The sequence below is a fragment of the Dendrobium catenatum genome, unplaced genomic scaffold (assembly GCF_001605985.2).
Source record: "Dendrobium catenatum unplaced genomic scaffold, ASM160598v2 original_scaffold_268208, whole genome shotgun sequence".
In the NCBI taxonomy this organism is placed as follows: domain Eukaryota; kingdom Viridiplantae; phylum Streptophyta; class Magnoliopsida; order Asparagales; family Orchidaceae; genus Dendrobium; species Dendrobium catenatum.
Window position 1 is genome coordinate 143,614 of NW_021586606.1, and position 26,874 is coordinate 170,487.

Genomic DNA, 26,874 nt, shown 5'->3' on the forward strand with positions numbered 1-26,874 from the left:
GTGACTAGAGGCAAGAAAAAATCCACATCAAGTCATAAGAATGATCGGGCGTGGAAACATAACTTTCATGTTGACGTAGGAGGAAACTATAAAATATATGTAACAATCTAATTGAAGGTGATGTTATAATGATGAAGAAACACTTCTTTAGTTCCAATAAAAATGTGGCATCATGTGTCGAAGTGCTAGAAACAGTAAAAGAGGAGATCCGATCATACATGTATAAGTTGACGGTGTTAAAGCATTTGGTGCAGCTAAAATTCGATGATAGAGTTAATGTCAACTCATACTATGAGAATGAGCGTAATGGCAGGGATTCATTATCATCATTGCCACTTATATTTAGTAGGGGGTGCAAGAGGTCTTATGGATCATTACATGATCAATTTGGAGGATGGTAGGCCATGAACACAATGAAACGAATAAGACAACCTGGATATGAGACACGCTAATTATTGAAAATATACAATATATAAACAGCTTGAACACAAACATTATAATTTTTATATCATAAAAATAGTGCATACAAATTAAATAAGCATGATAAAGAATAATAAATAAATGATATGTCATTGAACTCTAACATTAGCTTCACAAAATTGAACGGTTCATAAATATTTATCCAGCTTATCATATTAAAAAAATAAGCATAAACTATCTAGTATAACATTGATATTCAATTGTTAGTTATTCACTAAAAGGAATAATAGGGTTAGCTTCATCATCATATATTTGTCTTTGGCCTTAAAGATTATCATTATTAAATACCAATTCTTTCAATTGTGGCTTCAAGAGAAAAAAATTGTAATTCTCATGTTATCACGGGGCTTAAAAATATTCTCTTGTAACATTCCACATCCTATTATCACATTTCATATAATTTGGGGTTTTTTTGATAGAAGATGAATGTTTGTATTCACGTAATTTTAATTGTGGAGTAATTTTGTTCTTATTTATTGATAGAATACATGAATATGTACTCCAATTTCTCTGATAAGAAGAGGAGGAAATTTGGTTTTGAAGTTTTATGGTAATTGTTTGAAGAGAGGCATCGACATATTTTAGGGCGAACTTTAATTCTATGACCAATAATCTTTAGTAAATGGATTGTCACTCTAGAATACGAGTCTTTGTAGTTGACGCTATAATAATTGCATTTAAATGCAATATTTCCTCCACATTTAGAAGTTTTTCCAATTTTGTTACATGATTCCACAAAAGCTGATTTTCTTCAACATTAGGCTTTGTTGGGCTATCACCACTTCTGAATGCATCACCACTATAGCTCCTTATGCTTTTATAGAATATTTCAAAAATTAGCATAAAAATTTAAAGTTAAATTATTATCAACATGAAAATTCAAAAACCAAACTTTTTTGTGTGGAAGAACACATGAAATTCATAAAACAATGATTGAAAATTACAGTTCAATATTTTACCTTCTATTTTCTTCTAACCTTTTCCATTTCTCTCATAATTTTTTCTCTTGTAGAAGTAAATTTTCAATCAAAGGGCCATATTGGGAGAGATGTCTCTTACACTGTTTTGAATATAAAAGTCAATAAAAAGAAGTTCTAATCTTCATTTTAATTTTACGCAATTTTTGGATGGTTCAATTTGGTTAATTTTACAAAACGACTTGAATATTACGACTCGCCTCATAGACAAAAAATGTCTCATTACCCAATTACACAATTTTATACCTTTATTAGACTGAAAATATTGTATTGATTTTAAAGTTGGAAAATTAAAAATTTTGATTTCTTAGTTGTGTATGACTGAAATGAGAAATTTAATATGGATAAATTAGAAAGGATATTAAAGAATATTTATATTTGAGGAATGGTTGGATTATCAATAAAAAATAAAAATGATTAAAATTGACTTGTGTCATTTGGATATGTAGAATGAAGGGTAGAAATGCGCCCATTGGATGAGTGGCTAAATTTATTAGTGAAGGATTATGAAGGGTAGACCTAATCGAGTCTTTAAAACTTGGTTTCATTTTGATCTTAAAAGTTTTGGTAGTTTCAATAGTTTCATTGGTTTTTGAATTTAATTTTTGTGCTTTGTTTTAGTTGGTATTTTATTATTAGATATTTCAAATCTATCCTTATAAGATGAAACTAGGAGATATATCTAATTAGCATTTAAACTACAGAATACAGAACTTGGTACTCTACTTGAATGATATAATTATATTATAATTTTGATGATCGTTCAAAAGTTTCTGGGAAGCTTCCTTTCAGGTGAAACTCCAAATCATCTTTCGAAACTTTATTGAACTTCTTTAGTTTTAGTTGAAACTATCAAAATTGGCCGAAATAAAAGATACTAATTGGTTTCCTTATCAGATACAATAGGCATTGATTAAAAAACTATTCAAATTGAATTCAAACCAATAAAATTGAAAATTGGAGGGGTATTAAACTAACATTGGCATGCATGCATATTATGTGGTGAAAATTATGAATCATTCAAATAAAATTTAAATTAATGATAATTCATCCTTGATTGGCTAAAATATGACATAAGGGAGTATTTTTCAATGATATGGGAGTATGATTTGTAAACTATAAGCATTATACTTTTAAAGATTAAAATTAATATAATTTTATAAATTTTAAAGATACGAAAAATGAAAGATAATCTATATAAATTTGGGTTCATATAAGTATAATACAAAAAATTATTGTCTTAAGGTTACATGAATAGATGTTCTTCAAAATGATTTGTGAAGAATATAGGTATAACACCTTAGGTAACACTCAATATGAACTAATAGAAAATTATGATTTATAAAGCATAATCCAAGTTGTTTGGATAAGGCTAATGACAATTATGTGATTTTTTTAAAATTCATTTTGTAGATCATGTAATAAATAATTATAAAAGTGAGATTTATAAAATATTCAAAATAATAAGGTAAAATGTACATATTTTTTGTACTTGTCAAAATATATGAAGTAATATAACTAAAACAATAAGGTAAAATTCACATATTTTTATACTTGTTAAATGATATGAAATATACATATTGGTATTATATATGTACAATACATAAATTTACTTTGGCTTTTGGTTACATAAATACATGCTTACAATGATTTGTGAAGAATATGTATAAGTGTTACACTTTAGGCAACGCTCAATATGAACGAATGAAAAATGAGGACTTATAAAGCTGAGATCTTAAATAGTTTGGATAAGGCTAATAATTATGATGTTAATTTTTAATGATTTATTTTGAAATTTAAGATATATAAAATAAATAAAGCAATAAGATAATCTTGTTACATACTCCAGTCAAGTTATATGTATTAAATAGTCTTAGTTAAAGATGAATTTGTTGAATGCCACAAGAAGTTATTTGGTGAAGGGGTATCAACTTGACTATGAGTTGACTTACTCATGAGCAAGTTAGATTATCAACTTGGATCATGAGTTAAGTGATTGCCACAATTGCAATCACAACTAAGAAGTTATGGTTTAGCCTATGGCAAATTCAATTAAGAAGTTAAATTTGGCCTTCACGTTGCATTGATCTTTACAAGTACTGTTTGATCAGACTAATCATAGCGATATATCATGAAACTAGTCATCTTTGTGTTACACCAATAACTTTACATATTCAATAATAGTTTAATAAGGATAGTTCTATTTGGGTTCATATAAGGTGAAAAGAAGCATATCACAATCTCCATGATAAATAATGGATTTAAGTAGTGCTATTGATTTCTGACCTTTGATTGAGTAAAATAATATTATAATAGGATGTTATTTGGGGTTATGAGGAAACATTGTAAGAGTTATTTGTTGGGAATTACGTTATTAGCATTGTGCTATGAAGCTATGATTACTAATTAATAGTTTTGGGGTGGTACAAACAATTTTTAATTAGAATAGTATTACATCAAAGATTGACATTTGTTTTCTTTTGACATATTTATAAAAATTTCTAAAAAATGATTTAACATGAGGTATTTTAGTTAATTTGCAAATGTTATATTTGATGTATGAGATATTTTTTGTAAGTGATAAGTTGCAATCATGGTGGGAGTAAAAAAAATTAGGATTATTTGAATAAAGATAAGTGTATGATTTTCAAGTTTAGTGGATATTAATGGTAAGTAGCTAATGTTGGAAGATCAATTTATCATAGTGCAAATGATTAATGTTTGTGTGAACTTAATGGATTTTGTTAGAGAGATGGTCCGTGTGAACTTGAAGTATATGCTAGGTTGCCTCTACTTTCTTTTTAAGATTACATGTTTAAATCATGAAGTTGCCTCTTTGCAATGCTTTGATGAGGTACATGCATTTCTATCTCATATTTATGGGAGGTTTCATGACTGAGTTATACATATTTTTTATGAGAGTTAGCACTATAAAACTGTTGAAAAAAAGCTAGATGGTTTGTGCATAGGCAGTACATGACTAAAAAATGAATTGTTAAAAGTGAATAGATTAGAAAGTAAAAAATGGTTGCTAATAACATGGGTAGGAACTATTTTTCACTTTAAATAGTTACCTAATGTGAGTGAAGAGCAAAATATGAAAACTAAAAATAACCATAGTAGTGAAATGAAGACAAGCGTACTTAAATGTATGATGTTTGGTGAGATCCGCCTATTCATAATAGAGTGATCAAATGATTCCACTAGATATCAAAAGATGCATTGTAGATTTCTTTTTTTACAATTTAGGAGATGGATCAGAGTCACCTCTGGTAGAAACCAGATGGATGAAGAGAATTATTGCTTCCTATGTGTTTGACTTGATCGATAATAGGAAGAATACATATATCTGTTGTTATTCTTGGATAACTAAAGGAGAAGGAACATGCTCTTAGTGCGGTTGTCAGGAACTGCTAGGTGAGTAGCCTTGTGCTGCTGTCGAGCGATGCAAGGAGGGGAACACAGCCCACCTGTTGCAAGAACGAAGATGAGAAAAGCGGTTTCTGACTCTGCTCTTGAAACCAAGAGAAAACAAAGAGCTGCTGCACTATTCTTCCTCAAACTATTCATAGATATATTCACATCTCCCTCTATAGTATTATGTATACAATTTAGTCCTCAAATATACAAGATTGGTCCCAAATGGCCCCTCGGGGACTAGATTGAGATCAATCTTGCATAGTTAAATGATTAAATTGGGATCAATTGTGTATCTAAGTTTCCATCAATTTCTACTTCAGGGGTCATTTGGGATCACTTTGTATAGTTGACGGACTAAATTTTAAGTGATATTTTGAGACTAGATTGGCCACATGAGAAAAATCAGGGGTCTATTTTGGAATTTTTTTTTCACTAAAAGAATCTCATAGCTTCCATTCATATTTTTGCAAAAAAGAGGAGATGTCAGCCGCATCTTATGGAAATATCATTTTGGTGAAAATATGGCTTTGTAAATAGAACACTGAATTGCAGAGGAGATGATTGATTGTATTGATAGTTTCTTTTAATTATATTAATATGTTTCTTTTTCTCTGGAAAATATTGGCTTTGTAAATAGAACACTGAATTGCAGAGGAGATGATTGATTATATTGATAGTTTCTTTTAATTATATTAATAGGTTTCTTATTTTCTGTGCACAATTATTAAGAATGATAAGCATAACATTTTTCTTGATTTTTTCTGTATGTGCTGAAACCATTGGCCATTAATTGGAAGGCACATTACATTGAGTTATTTAATTATTTGAGGTTTTTGTGGTGATTGTTTGGATCACCTTGTTTTTCTCATGAGCATTTTATTTGTAGGCATTCCTCTAACAGTAGCTTTTGTTTTCTGATTTAATATCCTGAAGCATATATACAAGGAAGTGGGAGCAATTGGAAAAAACTCGGGTTGCAAATATTGTGCTGTAAGTGTGTTGTACTACATTCCATGTAGAACTTTGTCCACATGTCTTCTCTTAGAACATGTTCTTTCTTTCATGAGCAGAGCAGTTCGTTTGAGTGGTATCCTACTTTGAAGTTTAAGATATCCAACAGAGATGTTCAAGGGAGGAAAGGCCTTTCAATTTTGGCAGAAGTTAATGAAAAGTTGCCAAAAAAGTTTCAGAACAGAAGCTTTGGTGAATTATTGCCAAAAGACTACTGGAATTTTGTTCCCAATTACCATAAACAGCAGGGATTAAATTCTAACAGCATATTTCTTTCACCTTGGCAGGTATGATAATACTGCACTGTTTTATGAATTTTATTGTTTGCCTCTGGTTGGATCACTATTTTTTGCCGTTTGTTTCAAGAAATAACATGGGTGTTGTATTTTTTTTCCATTTCAATTGTAGTTGATTTGGCCGTATGATTTCATTATGTGGGTACTTATGGTTTTGCATGTGATAGGTGCATGGGAGAAAGCTAGTATACTTATGCCTTTAAACATGTGCATGTCTGAAGTATATTCCTGCATACAAGCATGTGATCCTCTAAATATTCATCTTTTTGTCAATTGCATATCTATTTGCTAGCAAGCATTTGTGGCTTTTATAAATACTCAATATGATTTTAAACTTTCTTTTTTGTAACCAGATTGCATTCATGCCAGGTAGGTCTACTATGGAAGCTATACATTTATTGAGAGGTATAATGGAGAAGTATAGAGAGAATAAGGAGGATCTAGAGGATCTACATATGATATTTATTGATTTAGAGAAAGTATATGATAAAGTTCCAATAGAAGTGTTATGGAGAGTTCTAGAAAAGAAAGGGGTTAATAATGCTTGTATTCAAGACATTAATGATATGTATGGTATGCAAGGAGCTTTTACTTGTGTTGCAAACACAAGGTTGGTTTTGACAAGTATTTCCTATTTCAATTGATTACATCAAGGATCAACCTTTAAGGCTATATCATTTTGCTTTAGTTTTTGAATGTCTTACTAGACCTTTGCAAGAGGTTGTACCCTGTTGTGTGCTTTTTGCTGATGATATTCTTCTTTGTGATAGACTAGAGAGGGAGTTGAGGGTAAACTTGAATTATGAAGGTCAACCTTAGAGTTTAAATGCTTTCATTTGAGTAGATCTAAAACTGAATATATTGAGTGTTGATTTTTTGTAATAATTAGATCTAGTGGGGCGATTGTGACTTTGGGTGATCAAGTCATTTATAAGAGTACACTTTTTTCAATATCTTAGGTTCTATTGTTAAGTGATGGTGAAATGAATGGGGATATTATTAAGTAGAATTCAAGTTGGATGTTTGAAAGTGATGAATGCATAGGGCTTGATGTGTGATAGAAAAGCCCCCCTCAAACTTAAGGAAAATTCTATAAGATGGTGGTTAGACCTACAATGCTTTATGGTACAAAATGTTGGCCATTAAAAGAGAAGCATAATATTAAGTTTAGTGTTGCAGAGATGAGGATGCTCAGGTGAATGTGTGCTTTACTCTTAGAGATAGGATACGAAATAAGCATATACATGAAGAGGTTGGAGTTGCTCCTAGTGGAAGATAAAGATTAGTGAGAGTCTCCTTAGATGGCTTGGTCATTATAAAATGGCGGCCTTCGATGACTCTGTTAGGAAAATAGATGTATTAGATTTGAATTTATTTAGAGAAGGTATAGGTAGACCTAATAAAAAAAAGTATAGGTTAGACCTAAAAAATACTTGGTTAGAAATATTAGAAATGACCTTTCTTTATTATTTTTAAATGAGAATTTAACTTTTTAATAGGACATTAATGGAGAAATATGATTCATCTGGCCGACGGGATAATGGCTTGATGTTGTTGTTTTAACCAGTTTCTGTTCATTATTTTGATGGCTCTGCTAGTTATGCCTTTTACTTAAATTACTTGTGAACACCTTATGCAAATGAAAAGGATATATAACTAATACGAATAATTCATGAAAACAAAAGCATATCATCTTTAAAAAAATTAAATGAAATTATCATATAAATTTTACTGAAAACAAAAAGAAATTACATATATAGATAGAATAGTCAAATGACAAAAATTATGCAAGTTTGAATAATTGTTGTGGTAAGGCAATGATGTTGATTGTGATTTTATATATACTAGCATGCAATTACTTAGAGTAGTAAAATTACAATATTTTATTTATATATATATATATTATATATATATATATATATATTATATAATATATCTATATATATATATTATATAGAGTTATAGATGTATATATATAATTAGGTAAAAATATGTATTAGTAAATTATATAATATTCTATACTGTTAATATATTTAATATTAAATTGGCTTTTAGTAATAAATTGGAATATATATATATTTAATATTCTATATGTTTTGGAATATCTTATTTGCAGTAAATATGCTTGCCCTTTTTATTCTGCTTTTTATATAAGTATTGATATGGATATTGGCTTGTTTGTTTTAAGACCAAAGACAATAACATAGGGGATATTAGAACTTTATATAACCTATTTCAAAACTTTTGTATTACTTGAAGGATATTTTACATTGTCTTGGCACTTTTTGAACTAAGAATCTCATAATACTAAACATCCTAATTTACCATAAGTTTATCTTAACTAGCTAGAGGTCTTTACTCTTGTGCAGATTTAAATGGTGAAAGGTGCAATATCTTATGTAGACCAAGCCAAAAAATAAAAAAATAGACTAGATTGCTCAAATCACTTGAATACTGGAGTTTGCTGGTGGAGGGGGCTGGCAGCAAGTTTTACATTGGCCTTCATGGGATGAGAGATGGAGATGCAATTTGTTCAACTGTTGAAACCTCTCCGTAGCATGCGACTGCGTAGATTAGGCTAGGTTTTAATATTTGAGTTAATAAATAAAATATTACAGCCGGAGGCATTCGCCTCAAGCCAAAGAGGCGAGGCGAGATGTGCCTTAGCCAAATTGAGGTGTGTGCATTAAAGGTTTGACTTGAGGTGTGTGCCTTGAGATGTTTTTCTCTTCAATTGTGCTGAGGCGCCCCTCAATGCGCAACTCGGATAGAGCAACTTTAAATAATTCATAAATGATAAGAAAAATCTCGTGGAACTTGGCTATCTCCATTCATTGTTCACTTATAACAATCAAAGGTGATGTTAGACACCTTAAAGATACGAAAATACACAATTTTGAGATAAAATTTGTGAGTAATGTTCTTTTCCATGGTTCTTAGTCTCATGTAGTCAGTGATAAGAGTGGAGTTCAGCACCCCTTGTTCATGTAATAATTGAGAAGAATTGCTGTGCCACGATCTTGACTTTGTCACGTGGTAAGCTAAACCAACTGGGCTGTCATGGCCTCCAGCTACTTGTTCTTCCAATGAATTGATTGATCAATCACTCTACAATAGTTTCTATGTCATGCTTGATGATGAATGAATGTGGTTTCTTTTAGCTCTTTAGTCTAAATACTATGAATATTAATTTTAATCTAAATCCCTCTTTCAATGTATTTAGCTTATCTGTTTGTAGTGAGTTCAGGTTTTGTTCCTGTCTGCATTGTTGCTTTTCTACCTAAAAGTATCCTTGGGTGAACAAGCTTTATAAATAAATAATTCCGAATTTTCTTTCCTTATGTTTTTTTTTTGTTTGTATTTCTAGGTATTTTGTTTACTGAAACAACTTGATCTAGATTTCATCAATCAGTTTGTTTCTAGGAGGGAATTGCTATTTCTATCTTGTCTACCAGTTACTCCTAATTCCCATAGAATAGTGGAAACAACACATGCTTTTTCAGATGGATCAAGGATTAGTTTTGTAAGTTGCTTTCACTCCTTTAGTATTCTTAGCAGTGTTTCACATGTCTTACTGATAATATCTTACTTTTATATGATGATATATCGCTTCATATTGCAATGGGAAGGATGAACGAACAAAGATTTATAAAAGAATGGTTGATTTGGGCAAAAAACTTGATGGTGTTCTGCAGCATCCTCAGCTTAGAGCTTTAACGTCCTCCTTCATAACTGACCGAGTTCGAGAATGCTTTGTGTCATCCAAGGCAAGGACATCACCATCCTTTTGCAATCTTGAAGTTATTCTTTTACCATTTATAGGACAGTACATAGAAACCATTGTTAATCTAAATGAATTTCATCTTTTTTATAGCACTTCATTTATTAGTTGCAATTTGTTTTTCCAGGTTTGATCAGTCCATTTCTTCCATTAAATTATTTGTTTATGCTTATAAAGATGAAAAGTTATAGCCAAGAGGACCGTGCTTATTGATTGTGTGCATTTTCTTTGCTGAAATTTGTTCATGTCTTGATGGATGTACAAAAACTGATTAGTAGGTGTTTTATTCTTCTCAAGCTGGTGCATTTTCCCTGCATAATTTTTTATTTTGCATATTAAAATTAGCTTTTCAAGTTGACCCCACGTTGTGGGACAAAGGTTTGTTGTTGTTGTTGTATATTAAAATTAGCTTTGAGGTGCATGTAACTGAACCAAAAAATGCAAAATTATACAAGTTTGCCATTAGCAATCCTCTCAAACTATCATTTGGTTAGACACTAAATGCTGTATTTGGAGATATTCAGAGCATTAAATTTGGTTTCCATTCCAAGTATCCTGTAGGGACGAGAATAATTTTTTGTGGAGTTGCTGACAAACTGACAATTCGTCTATCAGCTTAATTCTAATGTGATCATTAGTTTGAGGAAATACTGCATATCCATGCACATATATGTCCTTATGTGTGTCGACGTCCTTTTCCCCATATTTGAAGATTTCCTTTTCCAAACTTTTCCTTTCCCTCAGGATCTTTCTTGCATTAATAGGTATAATTCCCATATTGCACTCTTACTTCATTGCAACATGATGTTTTTATAATCCATGAGCTTGATCTTATGTTTTGATGATTACAAATATTATTGGATAATTATTTATTTATTCCTAAGCTAAATATTAGATATTTTTCTTGTGTGTCACTAATCATTTCAGGTACAGCATACACCAATCAACATTGAGAATCAAGACTCAAGATAGTGTAGCATTAGTGTATGTGTATAAGTTAGTCTGTGTTTGACAAAGTCTATACTTTTTTTAGTCATTTTATATATTAAATGTATGTTGGCTAAGCAACCGTGCACACACACACACAAGGGGGAGCAGAATTGAATATTTGAATTTTTCTATTAATCATATTATATGTTCCAAATCGTATTGTACAATCTATTCAAACAAAAAATTAAATAAAATGTTTAATTAAATGAGATTAATTAAAATTGGACAATAACTAATTGTATTGTACGAACATCACATCGTACAAGAAGATAATCTATTTTGAGAAGCTCGCCATCGAATATTGGTTACTTAAATCAGACAAATTTGTTAAAAAATTGAACTGGTCATACTATACGATCCATTTCGTACTGTACGAATATTAATTAAAATTGCCTAATTTAATTCTGAGGAATAAGGAATTGAATTAGATCTTATCATTAATGATCTTACTGTATAATAATACATCGTACTGTACAATTCACCCGAGAACTTGCTGGACTAATCTTGGTTCGTCCTGGACAAACTGTGATTCGATTGAACTAATTGTACTGTATAATCTATGCATTATACTGCACGATCAAAATGCTTAATATGGAATATTAGAGTTTTTTTAGTCCACTTTATAAACTTTTGTTATGTCTTTATGACAATAGTACTTGAGCAGTCAGAGACATTTTCTTCTTGGGAGAGAAGAGAGCTTGGAGAATTCGCTTCGCCAGGGAGAGAGAGGAGGTGAGGTTGAGAAAGTGAGTTTTCCTTGAGGGAGTCAAGAGGTTTGAGGGGATTTCGCATGGTTGCTTTGGCTAGCCTGCACCTTGGGTCTTCTAGTTGTGTTTTGGTTAAGCTTTTGGAGAGGAGCTCTAAGAAGGAGATTCTTTGGAGTGAAAGACTTGCTAGTCAAGGAGGTTAGGGATTGGCATCTCCATCGGGCCGGAAGGCAAAAGGAGGAATCGACATCTTTGTCATTCTAGGAGGCGAAAGGTGGGATTGACATCTCTGCCAGGCCGTAGTGGTGAGAGGAGGGATGATATCTCCATCATTGCGAGGAGCATGAGGGTTGACATCTCCGCTGGCCCAAGAAGGTGAAAGGGATCAACATCTCTCGGAGCAAGGAGCTAAAGAAGGGGCGACATTTCCGCCGGGCCGGGAGGTGGAAGGAGGGAGATTCTTTGGTGTCTATAAAGGTTATTCTCCGACTGGTCAAGGGAAAAGGGCTTCTTCACCTAGTTGTGTGCTAAAGGAGAGTTACTTTTAGTGTAATACTCAAAGAGGAAGAACTTTGGGTAGTGGATGTAGGTTAATTTCGACCGAACCTCTATAAATCCGGTTTGCGTACTCTTTTCTTTCTTGTAATTTATTTTTCATATTCTGGTTTGCTTTTGGTTATCTTTGTAAAATATATTTTTTAGTTTGCTTTTGGTTATTTTGGCTAAAGAATTTTTCGGGTGATAAAAGCTCTAGTTGAAGTTTTTATTTTGAAATTAAAAATAAAAAAAGAAGGATATATTTGCTTTCTAATAGTTAAAAAAAATCTTATTGATTTTGGCTTTGTTTGAATAGTTTATTCTCTCAACGCTTCCGCATATGTCGTTTGTTTCGAGCAAAAGATTTTAAAAGACCAATTCACCCTTCTTTTTGGTGTGCCTAAAGCACCAGCAAGTGTTATCAGTGCACTTTCGGATGTGTGGAACTTCTTAAAAATATGCCCTTGTTCTCTTGGCTCATTGCACTATTGAAGGTATAGTTTGTTTTCAACTTTTACCGTTAACCTTCATATACATCTCAAACATGTTTAGTATGTATATACAAAGAGAGATGCCCTTGTCATGTTTTGTAACCAGCATCACTAAGTAATTACGACTATGTCAAGGGAGGGACAATAACTAGAAGCACTAACAGTAGAACTAGTTGCATGCATCCCATAGAGTATTGCTGGAAGCACACAGCAGCACATGCTGCAAACATTCTCAAACTTTTTTGTTGTTGCAGTTGAGATCCCATAAATTATTATCTGGAGATTCTTCTTCCAATATATCTGGAATGAAGTGGCTTAAGGAAGTTGTTCTCAGCAAGAGAACAGATCATGCATTCCGAATGACAATGGTTGGTGATCCAAAGGTGAGGTTAGATGAAGTTGGAATTCCATACGACATTGCTAGAAGTCTTTTTGTTACCGAGTATGTCAGCAAATTTAATTTGGAAACGCTGAGAGCTAGCCAGGGAATTCATCTGTGGAGAGATCAGAAGTTAATCTTTAATCATAAATCAGATCTTCATATTGGTGATAGAATTGAAAGACCATTAGCAGATGGTGATATTGTCCTAGTAAACCGGCCTCCATCCGTCCATCAACATTCTTTGATTGCACTATCGGCCAAAATTCTTCCAATTGATTCGGTTGTTTCAATAAATCCATTATGTTGCTCTCCTTTGCTTGGAGATTTTGATGGAGACTGTCTGCATGGCTATGTTCCACAGTCTATCCATTGCAGAGTAGAGCTTCAGGAGCTTGTCAGTTTGGATTGTCAACTATTGAATGGACTAGATGGTCGAAACCTCTTATCTTTGACTCATGATAGCTTGACTGCAGCATATTTGTTAACTGCAAAAGAGGCTTTCCTGAACAAGTTTGAGATTCAGCAATTAGAAATGTTTTGCCATCACCAATCACCAGTGCCTGCAATCATCACTGGTCCGAATCTTGAGAGTCCTCTTTGGACTGGACAGCAGTTACTAAGCATGCTTTTTCCTCCTTTGGTGGATCTTTATGAAGCCTCTAGGACTCTTCATCATTTTAAGGGTGAACTTCTGTTCGATCCACAGTTCTTGAGTTGGTTGCAGAATAAACCTAACAGTATTTTTTATTGGATGTCCACAAATTACGGAGAAAAAGCACTTGACTATCTCTTTTCTGCTCAGGAAGTTCTCTGTGAGTATTTAACAATGAGAGGCTTAACTGTGTCTTTGGGTGATGTTTATCTCACTTCAGATTCTTATACTAGAACTAAGATGACTGATGAGGTGAACTTTGGTTTGCAAGAAGCAGCAGATGCATGTAGGGCCACAGAGCGTTTGTTGAACAAGTTTGATAGTTCAGTAAATGCTATTGATGATGCAGCAGGCTTATCCCTTCCCCTGAGACTCCAGAAGTTGACATGTTCTATAACACGCATAATTCAGGAATCTATAACTGCATTTAAAAACATATTTTCTGATATTCAATATGCTATACTTAGTTATATAGGGAGTAACAACTCAATGCTGGCGATGATAAATGCAGGAAGCAAGGGTAGTCTGTTGAAGTTAGTTCAACAAGGTGCATGCCTGGGCATGCAATTTTCAGCCAATGAAATACCATTTAACATACCAAGTGTTCTTTCATGTGAACAATGGAACCAACAGAAGAAATTTCATCAGAACCGAGTCCTTGATGATGCCAATGGTGAAGATGTTCAGAAACACTTTGCTGTAATTAAAGCTTCTTTGCTTGATGGTCTGAACCCATTAGAATGTTTCTTCCATTCTTTATCTGGTCGTGCAAATCTCTTCAGTGAAAATGCTCAACTTCCTGGAACTTTGAGTAGAAAGCTTATGTTTTACATGCGGGACTTATACGTTGCTTATGATGGAAGTGTAAGGAATGTTTATGGAGAGGAAATTGTTCAGTTTTGCTATAATTTTCCTGAAAAGGGCAAGTTTTGCAGAGTTTCTTCTGAAAAAGAAGCTTCAACAAGCATTCCAGGTGGTCAGCCTGTTGGTTCATGGGCTTCTTGTTCCCTAACAGAAACTGCATATGGAGCTTTGGAATGCCCAGTGAATCCACTTTGCCCATCCCCATTACTGAATTTGAAGGTTTATAATCCTTAATCCATTTTAACTCGTCTAACTTAATCTTGTAGCTTATTGCAATCCTGAATTGAAGACATTTAATTGGAATCTTACGTGAAAAGCAAGTTTTTTTTTTCTTTGCAGTATTATTTGGTCTATTTTTGAAGGAGTTTGCGTAACCCTTTTTATTCAACTTATTTTTAATTTTGCACACACAAATAACCTCATTTATTTGGAATTTTGTACACCCCTTCCACTTCAACCACAACTTTGAATGGAAATGCTTGTATTTTTTTATTCTTTAAAGTAGATTTTAAAGTATTACCTTGCCATCAAAATGTGGTGGCCGCGTTACCTCGTAATGGTGAGTACTGCAGATCTTACGAGGATTTCTCCACTTCCATTGCTTGATATCAATCTTTTTTTTTTCATACGTTGTGAAACCGTGCTAATGATATAGGCCAAGTCAATACGTGTGTTCTGGTTTCTTTTTACGTTTTAGATGTAATCTGATTTATTAATCAAAACTTATTACTTTTGTTTTTATTTGGAGTTTAGATCATCAAAGCATCATAGATTCAATCAGGAAATCACTGAGTGGTGGTAAGAGCTGGTGATTCCCAGCCTCATAGGAGTGCATGCTTCAACCACATTAATATTTACTTTTTTCATCTTGTGAGATATGATTATGATTTTATTAGAAAGGTTGGAATGACACCTATTTATTTATTGTAATCAAAGACAAATTTAGGTAATTTTGGTAGGCTATGGTAGTAGACGCACTTCTAAAGATACACAAAATTAACTTTTGGAAGGATCATGCAAGAGTAGCGGCAGAAAGGTCATATTGTTAGCAGTTTATGCTCATAGATTTGCTCAAAATAGAGTTAACAAATCTTGCGAAACTCAGAGAAATGAATGGAGAATTAGGACTGATAATTAATGCTCCATATAAATTGTTAAGGTTAATGATGACGATGATACAATTGTGCAGGATTTCATGCATGCATAAGCATTAGGATGCGCATCTACAGTGGATATAACCATGGTTCAATTACATCAATTCATTGGAGTATGCATAGTCCTTGATTGCTCTCAAGCATTTTTATACTATTTATGATATTTCTAGATAGAATTGTTAAAAAGTTTAAGCCAAGCGAACAAAGCATTGTTCTAGTTTCACTTGATCTCAGACTAGCCGTGCAAAATGAGAAAATTTTGGTTGTGAGCTGAAACTTCAGTTAATACCGCACTGATTTCATCGTCAACTGTATTCAGCTTTGACCCGTTTCAATTGAAACTCTCTGCACAAATAATCCACCTTAAGATAATCCAAAAGTTTCCTACAAAAACTTTGACTTAACAAGACTGATCTAGCTATGATTATGTGATATTCGGACAAATGCCCACATCCTTCATCAAGATAGAAAATATTAATTGAGTAATAATGTCAGGTTGAAGAAACTATAAGATAAGCTGATTAATACATAAAATTTGAAATAGATAAAAATGTTAACTTTTGTTTGTTCGAGGGGTATGGGTAACATATGAGTTCGAGAGCGTGTGGAAGACATGAGTGCAAATACTGAATCACTTATTTTTTATTACTTTTAAATAGGTTAGGAAAGTAAACGGCTTAATTTTTCTTGGAAAAGGCAAGAGGATAGTAGAATGATCCGAGTGAAAGCGAAAAAATAACTTTGTTGCTATGCATATTTTTTAATTGCCTAGGTGATAGACATTTGAAATCTTACTATTAAATTATAGCCATCCCTTGACACTTGATCCCACGGCTAGGATGAGAATCCATGAGACGCTCACCTGGATCACACTAATCTCCTTTCCATATTTGGATGACTGATTTAGGATGGATTATATTAGGGCAATTATGCATGATTCTGCAAAGCTTTGACCAAATGGAGGACTCCATGGTTTACTAAGGAGGAGATCTCCAAAATATGCAACCTTCCTTCCTGTCGTTTAAATGGGAAGAATTACTTGAAGTAGTCTCAATTTGTGAAAATCTACCTGAAAGGGAAAGGAAAGATGAATCACCTCTTTGGGGTGGGACCAAAAGAAGAAGATCATAATTTGTGGGCATGAGATGAAGCAGAGTCCATGATCATGTCATGGTTGTGGAATTTCATGACTCCAAAAATTAACAATACTTTCATGTTTCTATCTACTGAAAAAGATATATGGGATGCTGCCAGACAAACATTCTCAAAAGCTCGAGATGCTGCACAAATCTTTGAAATTAAAGTCAAGGTGGGAAGCACAAAATAAGGAAGCAAGACCATGATTGAATATGTCACTCTCCTTCAAGGCTTGTGGTAAGAACTTGATCACTACATAGCATAGAGACCAAGTGTCTAGAAGATGTTGCTATCCTAAAAAGCTTTATTGCGAAAGAGTGCAAGACTTTCTTGCAGTATTCAATACATAGTTTGAGTAGGTTAGAGTTCTGATCCTTAGCAAAGAGGAGACACCCTCACTAAATGAGACTTATTTGTGCTGAGGAAAGCCAATAAGGGGTAATGCTGGAGCCAAAGGTTGTTGAAGATTCATCAATGGTGACAACCAAAGTGGCACCATGGAAGGAAAGAGATAATTATATCTCAAAACCTAAAGATAAAGACTCTCTTTTGTGCAGCTATTGCAAGAAATCAAGACACACAAAGGAGACATGCTGGAAGTTATATGGAAAGCCCCCAAGTATGGAGTGGAATAAAAAAAGTGGGCAAAATGGAACATCACAAGCTAATGCTACAACAACTCAGCCCAACCTAGAAACACAGTCCAGTTTCAGAGAGCTCAACAAAGAAGATATTGGTAAGCTAAAACAACTCCTGATATCCCTTGAAAAATTAACTGCATCTCTTCTCTTGCATTTTCAGGTAAGTTTCATATATCCATTGGTTAAGTGCTTGTAGAAATCATTTAAAAATGTATAGATCATTGACTCAGGATCTACAAATTACATGACTCACTCCACTACCCACTTCATCAACTACACTCCTTGTTGGAGTGATAAGAAAATCATTAGTGCTGATGGTTCTCTTACCACAGTTGTAGGCAAAGGAGATATATCTTTATCTCCATCCCTCCCTCTAAAAAATGTGCTCCACATACCTCAATTATCCACAAACCTAATCACCATACAAAAACTTACCAGTGTTCATAATTGTCAAGTCCTATTTAACCATACTTGTTACTTATTTCAGGACTAGTGATCGGGGGAGAAGATTTTGCTTGCTAAAGAGAGAGATAGACTGTACTACCTGGAAGAGTTGAACAAATCCACTTTTATCAATAATGACTATTCTATATTATCCCTATTTTAAAAAAATGTACTATTTAGCATCATAATTTTAGAGTAGGACACATCCATCTTTTGATATATTAAAGAACATGTACTTAAAAGTTTTTTATAAGTTGGAAAATGAATTTTTTCATTGTGAAACCTATGAGTTAGCCAAGCATAAATGAGTTTCTTTTCCAAACAAAAATGAGAGATGTCATACCCCCTTCAACCCTATTCATAGTAATATCGGGGGATCCTAAAAAATTTCTAACATCTTAGGGGCTCGATGGTTTTTATGCTTCATTAATGACTGCACTAACATCTTAGGGGCTCGATGGTTTTATCATTCATTAATGGCTATACTCAAGTCTCTTGGATCTTTTTCCTAAAAAAAAAATATGATGTTAGCACTACTCATTTTTCACATCATGATCCAGAACCAATTCAGGGTAAAATAAGACATTTTGTTTCGATAATGCCAAAGATTATCTTAACCAAGCCTTATCCTCCTACTTTTGAAAGAAATATATTATTCATGAGTCCTACTGCTTCATAGCCCACAACAAAACGGAGTTGCATAAAGAATATGAACCTTCTCTTGAATAATGTACCCAAATCATACTGGGGGAAGCCCTTCTGTCTGCCATATACCTCATAAATCGACTACCTTCAACAACCTTGGGACTAAAAACACAAATGGATATTCTATCCTCTTTTTATCATGAATTCCGAGCTCATAATAACCTCACACCTAGAATGTTTGGACATCATAGTCAAAATAGAGGAAAATTAGATGCAAAAGTTCTCAAATGTATCTTTGTTAGATATTCATCCACCCAGAGAGGTAATAAGTGTTATCACCCCTCCACCAATAAAACCTTTATATTTGTTGACGTTACTTTTGACGAACAAAAATTCTATTTCACCAAATCTCATCTTTAGGGGGGGATTGAAACTGAGGAAGATGAGGAAAGTGAGGTTGCCTCTCTTGACCTTCCGGCTCCTCCTTAAACCAATCAACCTAAAGCTGAAATCAAAGCCATAGAAACTGAGGACAAAGCTATTATGGATAACATGAGGTTTAAAAAGTATATTTCAGGCGTACAACTCCAAACTATGCTTCATAGTAGATCCTAGAATATGAACCGTCACTTGAAATCGAGGTAAACACAAGTTCACCAAAAAAATCTCCCGTGTATCCTTCCATAACTTCTCACCTTCACACAAAAGTTCTCTGGTCACACTAAATGATTTTGCACCTGTGGCCAAGATGAACACCGTGAGGATTTTGCTCTTACTAGCAGCTAATTATAACTGCCATATGGAATAAATGGATGTTAAAAATGCATTCCTACATGGGGGCTTGAAGTAATAAATATTTATGGAGATTCCACTAGGATTTAAGAAAAAATCTAGGGGTGACAAAGTGTGTAGGTTAAAAAGAGATCTATTTGGGCAAAAGCAGTCAGCTAGGGTTTGGTTTGGAAGATTATCAAAAGTTATGCTACTACTCAATGGATATCGGCAAAGCCAAGAGGGCCATCATTATTTTTCAGCACTCAGACTCAGTGGGAGTCACAATTATATTAGTTTATGTGGATGATATCATTTTGACTAAAATGATGAAAAGGAGAAAATGATTTCTAAGAAAATGTTTTGCCAATGAATTTGAGATCAAAGAACTTGGTAGATTAAAACATTTCCTTGCAATTGAAGTGGCCCACTCCAACAAAGGAATCTTCATTTTAGAAGATAAATATATTAATGATTTTTTTAAAGACAGATAAATTAGCTTGCAAATCGGCACCATCACCAGTAGAACCACATCTTAAATTGGAGGAAGTTAAAGAAGATGTAGACGTAGATAAGGTAGTTTACCACAGATTTGTGGGGAATTTGATTTACCTTTCTCACACCATATTAGATATAGACTTTGCTATAAGACTCACATGAAAGCTATAGACAGAATATTGCACTACCTTAAATGGAATCCGGGTAAAGGAATTCTCTTCAGAAGAGACTATGAAATAACCTAAGAAGCATATACTGATGTAGATCACGTAGGATCACCAATTGATAGACGATCTACCTCAGGATACTGCAGTTATAATTAGTCAAAATGGTGGCATGGTGGCAATGTCTGGTATAGAACCAGAGTACAAAGCTATGGCCGTGAGAATATGTGAGCATAAATAAAAGGGTGATGTAATGCTAAGATTTTAAAGATTTTGATATTTTGGACATGAAAGTGCTCAGTGTTCTTTTTTTTTTTGTAATTTCTTCCTTTTTCTTACCATAGTCAGCTTGCCATTAATTTCAATTTGTATTTGTTTTTGAAATAATTATGAATATCGCGCCTTAAATGAAGTTCACATATTTGAATAATTGTATTTTAATTACTGAGTAATATTTGGTCTTCCCATTAATTGCATTTATCTGTATGAATGCCTTAAGATAAGGCTAATGATAATAATGATATATGAATCTGTTTGAGTTCATTTGGTTTTCCTTTCAGGCTCTACTTGAAACCAGTACTGGTACAACATCAGGTGTTCATACTGCATCACTCTTTCTCTCAAATAAACTAAGAAGGTTAAGATATGGCTTTGAGCATGGAGCATTGGAAGTGAAGAGTCAGCTTGAGATGATTCTTTTTGCTGAGATCGTCACTACCATAAAGATTTTGTGAGTATATAAATATCCTATTTGAGGTAAAATACATGAAATTATCAAACATGCTTATTCTTTCTACCTTAAAATTGTTAGTTATGTGAGGAAGGAGGCACATCGCATAGGCTTGAGCCCCTGGGTCATCCATTTCTATATAGACAAAGTAATTGTCCTTCTGGAGTTATTTGTTGAAGCAATTTTTTTTGACGACTATTCATTCTGATTTTAATTTAAGATCTTTTTTTTTATATATAAAATTGGTTTCTTAGGAAAGAATGTCAAGTACAAGATTAGATATGCATGCTGTCAAGGATCAACTGCTTAGAAGTTATGAACAGAGAGCCGCACTTGATGATTCACTCCCTAAACTATTTTTAGAGAGCAAGTAAGCTTTTCTATTGTCTTCTTGATAGCTGATCGTTTTTCTTGTCCTGGGCTTTGCATACACTTCTCGCAGCTTTAGCTGCCATCCTACACCGTGTAGACCAGAAAATGTATGAATGTGTGAATTGCGCTCTTTTTTATTATAAATGGTATGCTACCTGAAATTTTTTCATTTTTTGAACGATTACAATCACTTTGCGAGATTCTTTCCAAGATAGTGAACACTCATTGGTGGAAATTTGATACGCCTTGGTTTCACCAAATTAGGGTTTGCCCTAATTTCCCTTCAAGGTTGGAATTTCTCCACCAAATCAAAGTCAACACAAAATAAGAAAGATGAGAGGAAGAACAAAAGAGCTTTGCATTAATCTTCAAGACAAAACAAAAGACAAAGCTAGTCCACTTCGAGAAGGACCAAATCTCCCAAAAGAAACCCTAGAGAAAACAAGAAGGAAAAGAGAAAGAACTTTCTTCACATGATGTCCCCAAAATAAACCCTAATGGCTCTTTTCATACCATCTCACCACTTCCCCCTCATCCCAAAATTGCCCCCCATCATCCACCCTCCAATTTCCCCCCAAAAGCTGGCCGCCCCCCTTGATGATCAAAGAATTCAAATAGGTGGGCCCAAGGGGCCCACCGTGACTTTCCCCCCTTGCTCCCTGGGTTCGGCCGAACCCCCCCTTGGTTCACCCGGACCGGCTGCCTCCCCCCTCCTCCTGTAGACCCGCAAGGGGGTAGGATGGACCGGCTCAGCCGGTCCATCAATACCGCCCTCTAGAAGATCAACCTTGTCCTCAAGGTTGAAGTCTGGAAATTGCTTTGCATAGCCTCATATATCTCCCACGTAGCCTCATGCGTCGGAAGGTCCTTTCCACTCGATGAGTACCTCCTCTTGCCTTGATCATTCTTCCTTACTCTTTTCACCTGTAGTGGTTTTAATAAGAATTGCATATCTCCTGTGGAGCCTCGTGGTATGGTAGGAGTGGCCATGATGTTCTCCCCTATGCTCCTCTTTCAATAGTGACACATGGAAAACCGGTGGATGGAGGATTGAGGTGGTAACTTGAGCGGTAGGCCACATCCCTACTTCCTCTCGATCTCAAAAGGCCCGTAGTATCGTGGGGAGAGCTTCTCACTTCTTCTGTTAGCCACAGTCTTTCTGTCGGTAAGCCGCAGCTTTAGGTACACCATTTCTCCCACCTCAAATGTCACCTCCTTGCGATGCGAATCTGCCTGGTCTTCATGATCTGCTGGGCTCGCAATAGGTGCTCCTTCAATTCTTCCAACACTCTACCCTCTCCTCTAAGTATTGATCACTAGATAGACAGGAGTCGTCCCTTCTGATAATTCACCAAGGGTGGTGGATCCCTCCATAAAGGATCTTGAAAGGTGTAAACTGAGATGCTGATGGTAACAAGTATTGTACCAATATTCTGCCCATGGCAGCCATTTGACCATTGCTTAGGCCTCTCCCAGCGAAGCATCTCAAATAAGTCTCCACACTCCGGTTCACCACCTCGGACTTCCGTCTGTCTGTGGGTGTATGCTGTACTCCGCTTCAGAATGTGCCCTGCATCTTTGAAAGCTCCTTTCCAAAATGAACTCAAGAAAAACCTTGTCTCTATCTGAGACAATAGAAGTGGGGACCCCATGCAATCGAACCACCTCTCTGATGAAGTAGATGCAACGTAGGAGCTTGAAAAAGATGCCGTAGTGAATAAAATGGCTGTACTTGCTCAGACATCCACTACCACCATGATGACTGTATATCCCTCGACTTGGGTAAACCCCTCAATGAAAATCCATGGTGACTTCCTCCCAAAACTCTGTTTGGAAGCACCAAGAAGCTGCCACAATCCACTAGGGGCACAAGCTTGATACTTGTTCCGTTGACAAATATCACATTTGCTCACCATATCTTCGACATCTCCTCTTAACCCCTTCCAAAAGAATTCGGCTTTCACCCGCCGATAGGTCTTCTCCACCCCTGAATGTCCACCAATACGGCTATCGTGGTACTCCGTAGAAGAATGGGGCAAATGCTGAGTCGCGGTGTAGTACTAACTCCCCCTGTATAAAAAAGAGAGTTCTCTAGGTGATACCCTTTGAACCCTCCTTCTCCCTTCTGGATAGCTCGCTCGGATTCTCTCTAACTCCTCCGTATGTTGATTTTCCTTCACCAATTCACCCCAATCAACCAATTGGGGAACAGATAGTGCCATCAGCTGTGAGCACTCCACACGGGATAAAGCATCTGCCACCTTGTTTGAGCTCCGGGTTATACTGGATCTCAAACTCATACCCCAATAGTTTTGCCAGCCACCTCTGATGTTCCTCTGCCAACCACTTTGCTCTAGTAAGTACTTGAGGCTCCTCTGATCAGTACGAACTATAAATGTTTGCCCAATAGATAAGCCGCCATTTTTGAATGGCCAACACAATGGCCATCAGTCCCGCTCATAAACTGACTTCAACCTCGCCCTCGTGATAGGATCCTCTGAAGAAAGCATCGGCTTGTGATTCTGCATGAGTACTGCTCCCAAGCCCACTCCCGAAGCGTCGGTCTCAACCACAAATGGCTGGGTGAAATCTGGGAGAGCCAAAACTGGTGCACTATCATGCTTCCTTCAGATCTTCATGGCTTCCTCTGCCTTCTCTCCCCACTGAAAGTTGTCCTTCTTTCAGCTGATCAGTCAAAGGGCCTGCTATGGAACCATAGCCCTTAATAAATCTCCTGTAGTAGCAGTAAGTCCCAAAAATCCCCTTAGGCCTTTAAGGATTTTGGTGTAGGCCACTTCATCATGGCCTCTATCTTAGTGGGGTCAGCCGCGCCACCCCACTTTTTGAAATGATGTGCCCCAGATACTCCACCTCCTTCTGCGCGAAAGAACACTTTCTTCTGGTTGGCATTATAATGATGCTCCAATAAGTAGTGAGTTACCACCCCTAGAATGGTGATATGGTCCTGCAGAGATTTGCTTATAAACCAATATATCATAAAAAAAAATAGAACAAACCTCCTCAAGTTAGGCTGGAAGACCTGATTCATCAAGCTTGGTAAGGTGGAGGAGCGGTTAGTAGCCCGAATGGCAATCACTACGAAACTCATAATGACCCTCATGTGTTCGAGAACTGCTCTTACTGAATGTCTCGTCTCCAATCCTAATCTGGTGATAACCAGATTTCAGGTCCCCTTGGAGAAGATGTGCTCCCCCAAGCTCATCCAAAAGCTCATCTCCGGAATAGGGAATTGTTCAAACACAGTCTCCTTATTGAGGCCCGATTAGTCCACACAGGACATCGCCAACTTCCGTCTTTCTTTTTTCCAAAGATAAGGCGGAAAATGGCTCACACTGGCTGGATACACTGAACCTCCATCACTCTCTGCTACTAACCTCTCAATCCTCTTTCTTTCTGAGCATTGGAATATCTGTATAGGGTCGCACGCTTATGGGTGCTACCCCGGTCCTTCAACACCAATAGCATTGCTCCCTGGATCTATAGGGAGTAGCCCTGGGGCATCTGAAACATGTGGAGTCTGTTTGTAGAAATCACTGACCACCTCAGGTTATGTCTTCTGACTCCTTTTCCTACTCCTATGCCCACCTGCTGTAGCTCTATCAAAATAGCCCTCTCCATCATCCTCAAAGTCTTGACAAGATGGCTTCAAGCCACTCGATCTGCACAAACTGGGGTCTTCCCTTGTAGCGTCACTCTCCTCTCCCCTTCCCATACTCCATGCTACAATTTTCTTCCATTTCACCTTCATCTCCCCCAAGGACTGGAGCCAACTGCATCCCAAGTATCCGTCAGTGCTTCCCAACTCAAGTAGTAGGAAGTCTTGACTATCCTCCTCTCCATTGCAATGTTAGGGTCACTCCCTTTTACACTGCCCGTACAGTTCTTCCTTCTTCCCCGTGCCCAAAAATGACACCTACACTCCCCTGTGTGTCACTGGTAGCCCCAACCTTTCCACAAATCTGCAAGCAATTGAAGTTGTTTGGTGGCCCACTATCAATCAGACCATCACCTTGTAGCCTATGCAAATCTCCCCTCTAGCTGTACAATGAATGCAGATTCAGTCCGCTATGGAGTTGAAGTGATGACCTCACCATAGCCAAGTGAGGTGCTCTCCCAACTTCCACCCTCCTCAGTTGCTCCTGTTATCTCCTCTTTTCCCCCTCTGAATCCTCCACATAGAGATCACAGTAGTTCTTCTCCTTACACCTATCCTTGTTAAACTTTTCATCAACGGGAATGCAAAGCCCCTTGCCCTTTTCCTCAGCTCGCTGGAGCTCAGTCAACCTCTTGAACCCCCCTTGGTCATTCCTGTAGTGGTGTTCTTGCCGTGGCTTACCTCCCCTAGGAGGAGGATGGTAACCGCCTTTGTACCTCCACCCATGCCGGTGGTGGTCGGAGAAGGTGTAAGGACACCGCCTGATCTCCTCGGTGCTCCCACCTTCAGTGTTCCTCCACCTACTGTCTGCAGTCTCCATGATCCACTAACCCCTGTGGAGCCCACTACTCTGATGCTTGCTCTGATGTGAGCTTCAACCCCTTCATGAAACTTCCCTCTAGAAGTCATCTGGAATCCCCTCAGGTCTGCTATAGTCACTTCAAATTGCTCTCTATACTCTGCCACCTGCCCTCTGTAAACTAGAAGCCAACAACTGCTCATAGCATGTCCCTCACCTTGACACCCTGAATAACTATGAGTAGTTAGTCTTAACTCCATCCCAAACTCCTAATATTTGCTGTCTCCCTTCAAGCCACTGAAACCAGCCAGACGCCTTCCCTCCAAGCACATGACCGTTCCATCAAGTTTCTCCATCTTCGTGACACCGTTCACCTGCCATAAATAGCGCTCCACCCTGTAATCCATCCATACCGCATCCTCCCCTTCAAAAAATAGGATACTTCAATTCCTATGCGGATTGTCAGCTCGGTGGAAGGTTCTTTCCATTCTCCCCATGGTCCCCGAGTAATCCCTCACCTTGTGGCCTTCCCCTTCTCTCCATCGGGTAAGGATTTTGAAGTCCCCTCCATAGTGGTTCTCTTGGCTCTCCATAAGCCCATGCCGTAGTAGTCCCATCCCTCTATACCTCACCTGCTCCCACGTGGCAACGATTTCCTTCCGTTTTGATTTCGGCCATTTCCTTCACTGGTGCCAGTGGGGGCCTACTCGAGCCCATGTATGGTCGGCCTCCCTGACCACCTGTCATCCCCCAAAGGCCACCTATTCCAGACCCTTCTCCTCCTTCCCTTTGCCATTGGCCTTGCATGCCATCTTCACTCTGATTTACTCCTTCTTCCCTAATTGGAAAATTAGGGTTAGGGTTTTGATTCGTCACCGGAGATTTCCCCTTTTCCTTAGGGTTTGGTGGAGCAACTTGAGCTTCTAACAATTTTCGGATCATCTCTTCCATTCCCCCAAATCTCTCTTCAAGGGATGAAAATTTGCCTTCCATCGACGAGAGTTTCTCCCCCACCTCTTCTTTCAATTGGCCCATCTCCCCCTCCAAAACTTCCACTTTCTTTGACGCCATGCCGTCTAGGATCAAGAGCTCTGATACCAAATTGATACGTCTTGATACCACCTTTGTTGAATATCATCTTCTAAGAAAAGTACTTTTTGATCTTCATCCTTAATACACTTCACTTGAACTAAATCCTTACTACTCCTATCTCTTTGTTTGGCTAACTTATACATACATCTTTATCCCTCCTTAT

General features: G+C 36.3%; 1 protein-coding gene across 3 annotated transcripts in view; it reads left to right on the plus strand.

Moving 5' to 3' along the window:
* Positions 1 to 26,874, plus strand: part of LOC110098542 (DNA-directed RNA polymerase IV subunit 1) — a 42,509-nt gene that overhangs the window by 9,654 nt on the left and 5,981 nt on the right. For all 3 annotated transcript variants that reach the window (XR_003699931.1, XM_028692751.1, XM_028692750.1), the window contains exons 6-13: positions 5,811 to 5,867; positions 5,948 to 6,175; positions 9,552 to 9,707; positions 9,814 to 9,951; positions 12,945 to 14,807; positions 20,603 to 20,772; positions 20,854 to 20,920; positions 21,027 to 21,142. Coding sequence is in view for 2 of the 3 variants with exons in the window: in XM_028692751.1 (XP_028548584.1) it covers positions 5,811 to 5,867; positions 5,948 to 6,175; positions 9,552 to 9,707; positions 9,814 to 9,951; positions 12,945 to 14,807; positions 20,603 to 20,772; positions 20,854 to 20,920; positions 21,027 to 21,142 (2,795 nt within the window). In the remaining variant the exon portion in view is untranslated. The remainder of the gene's footprint in view (positions 1 to 5,810; positions 5,868 to 5,947; positions 6,176 to 9,551; positions 9,708 to 9,813; positions 9,952 to 12,944; positions 14,808 to 20,602; positions 20,773 to 20,853; positions 20,921 to 21,026; positions 21,143 to 26,874) is intronic.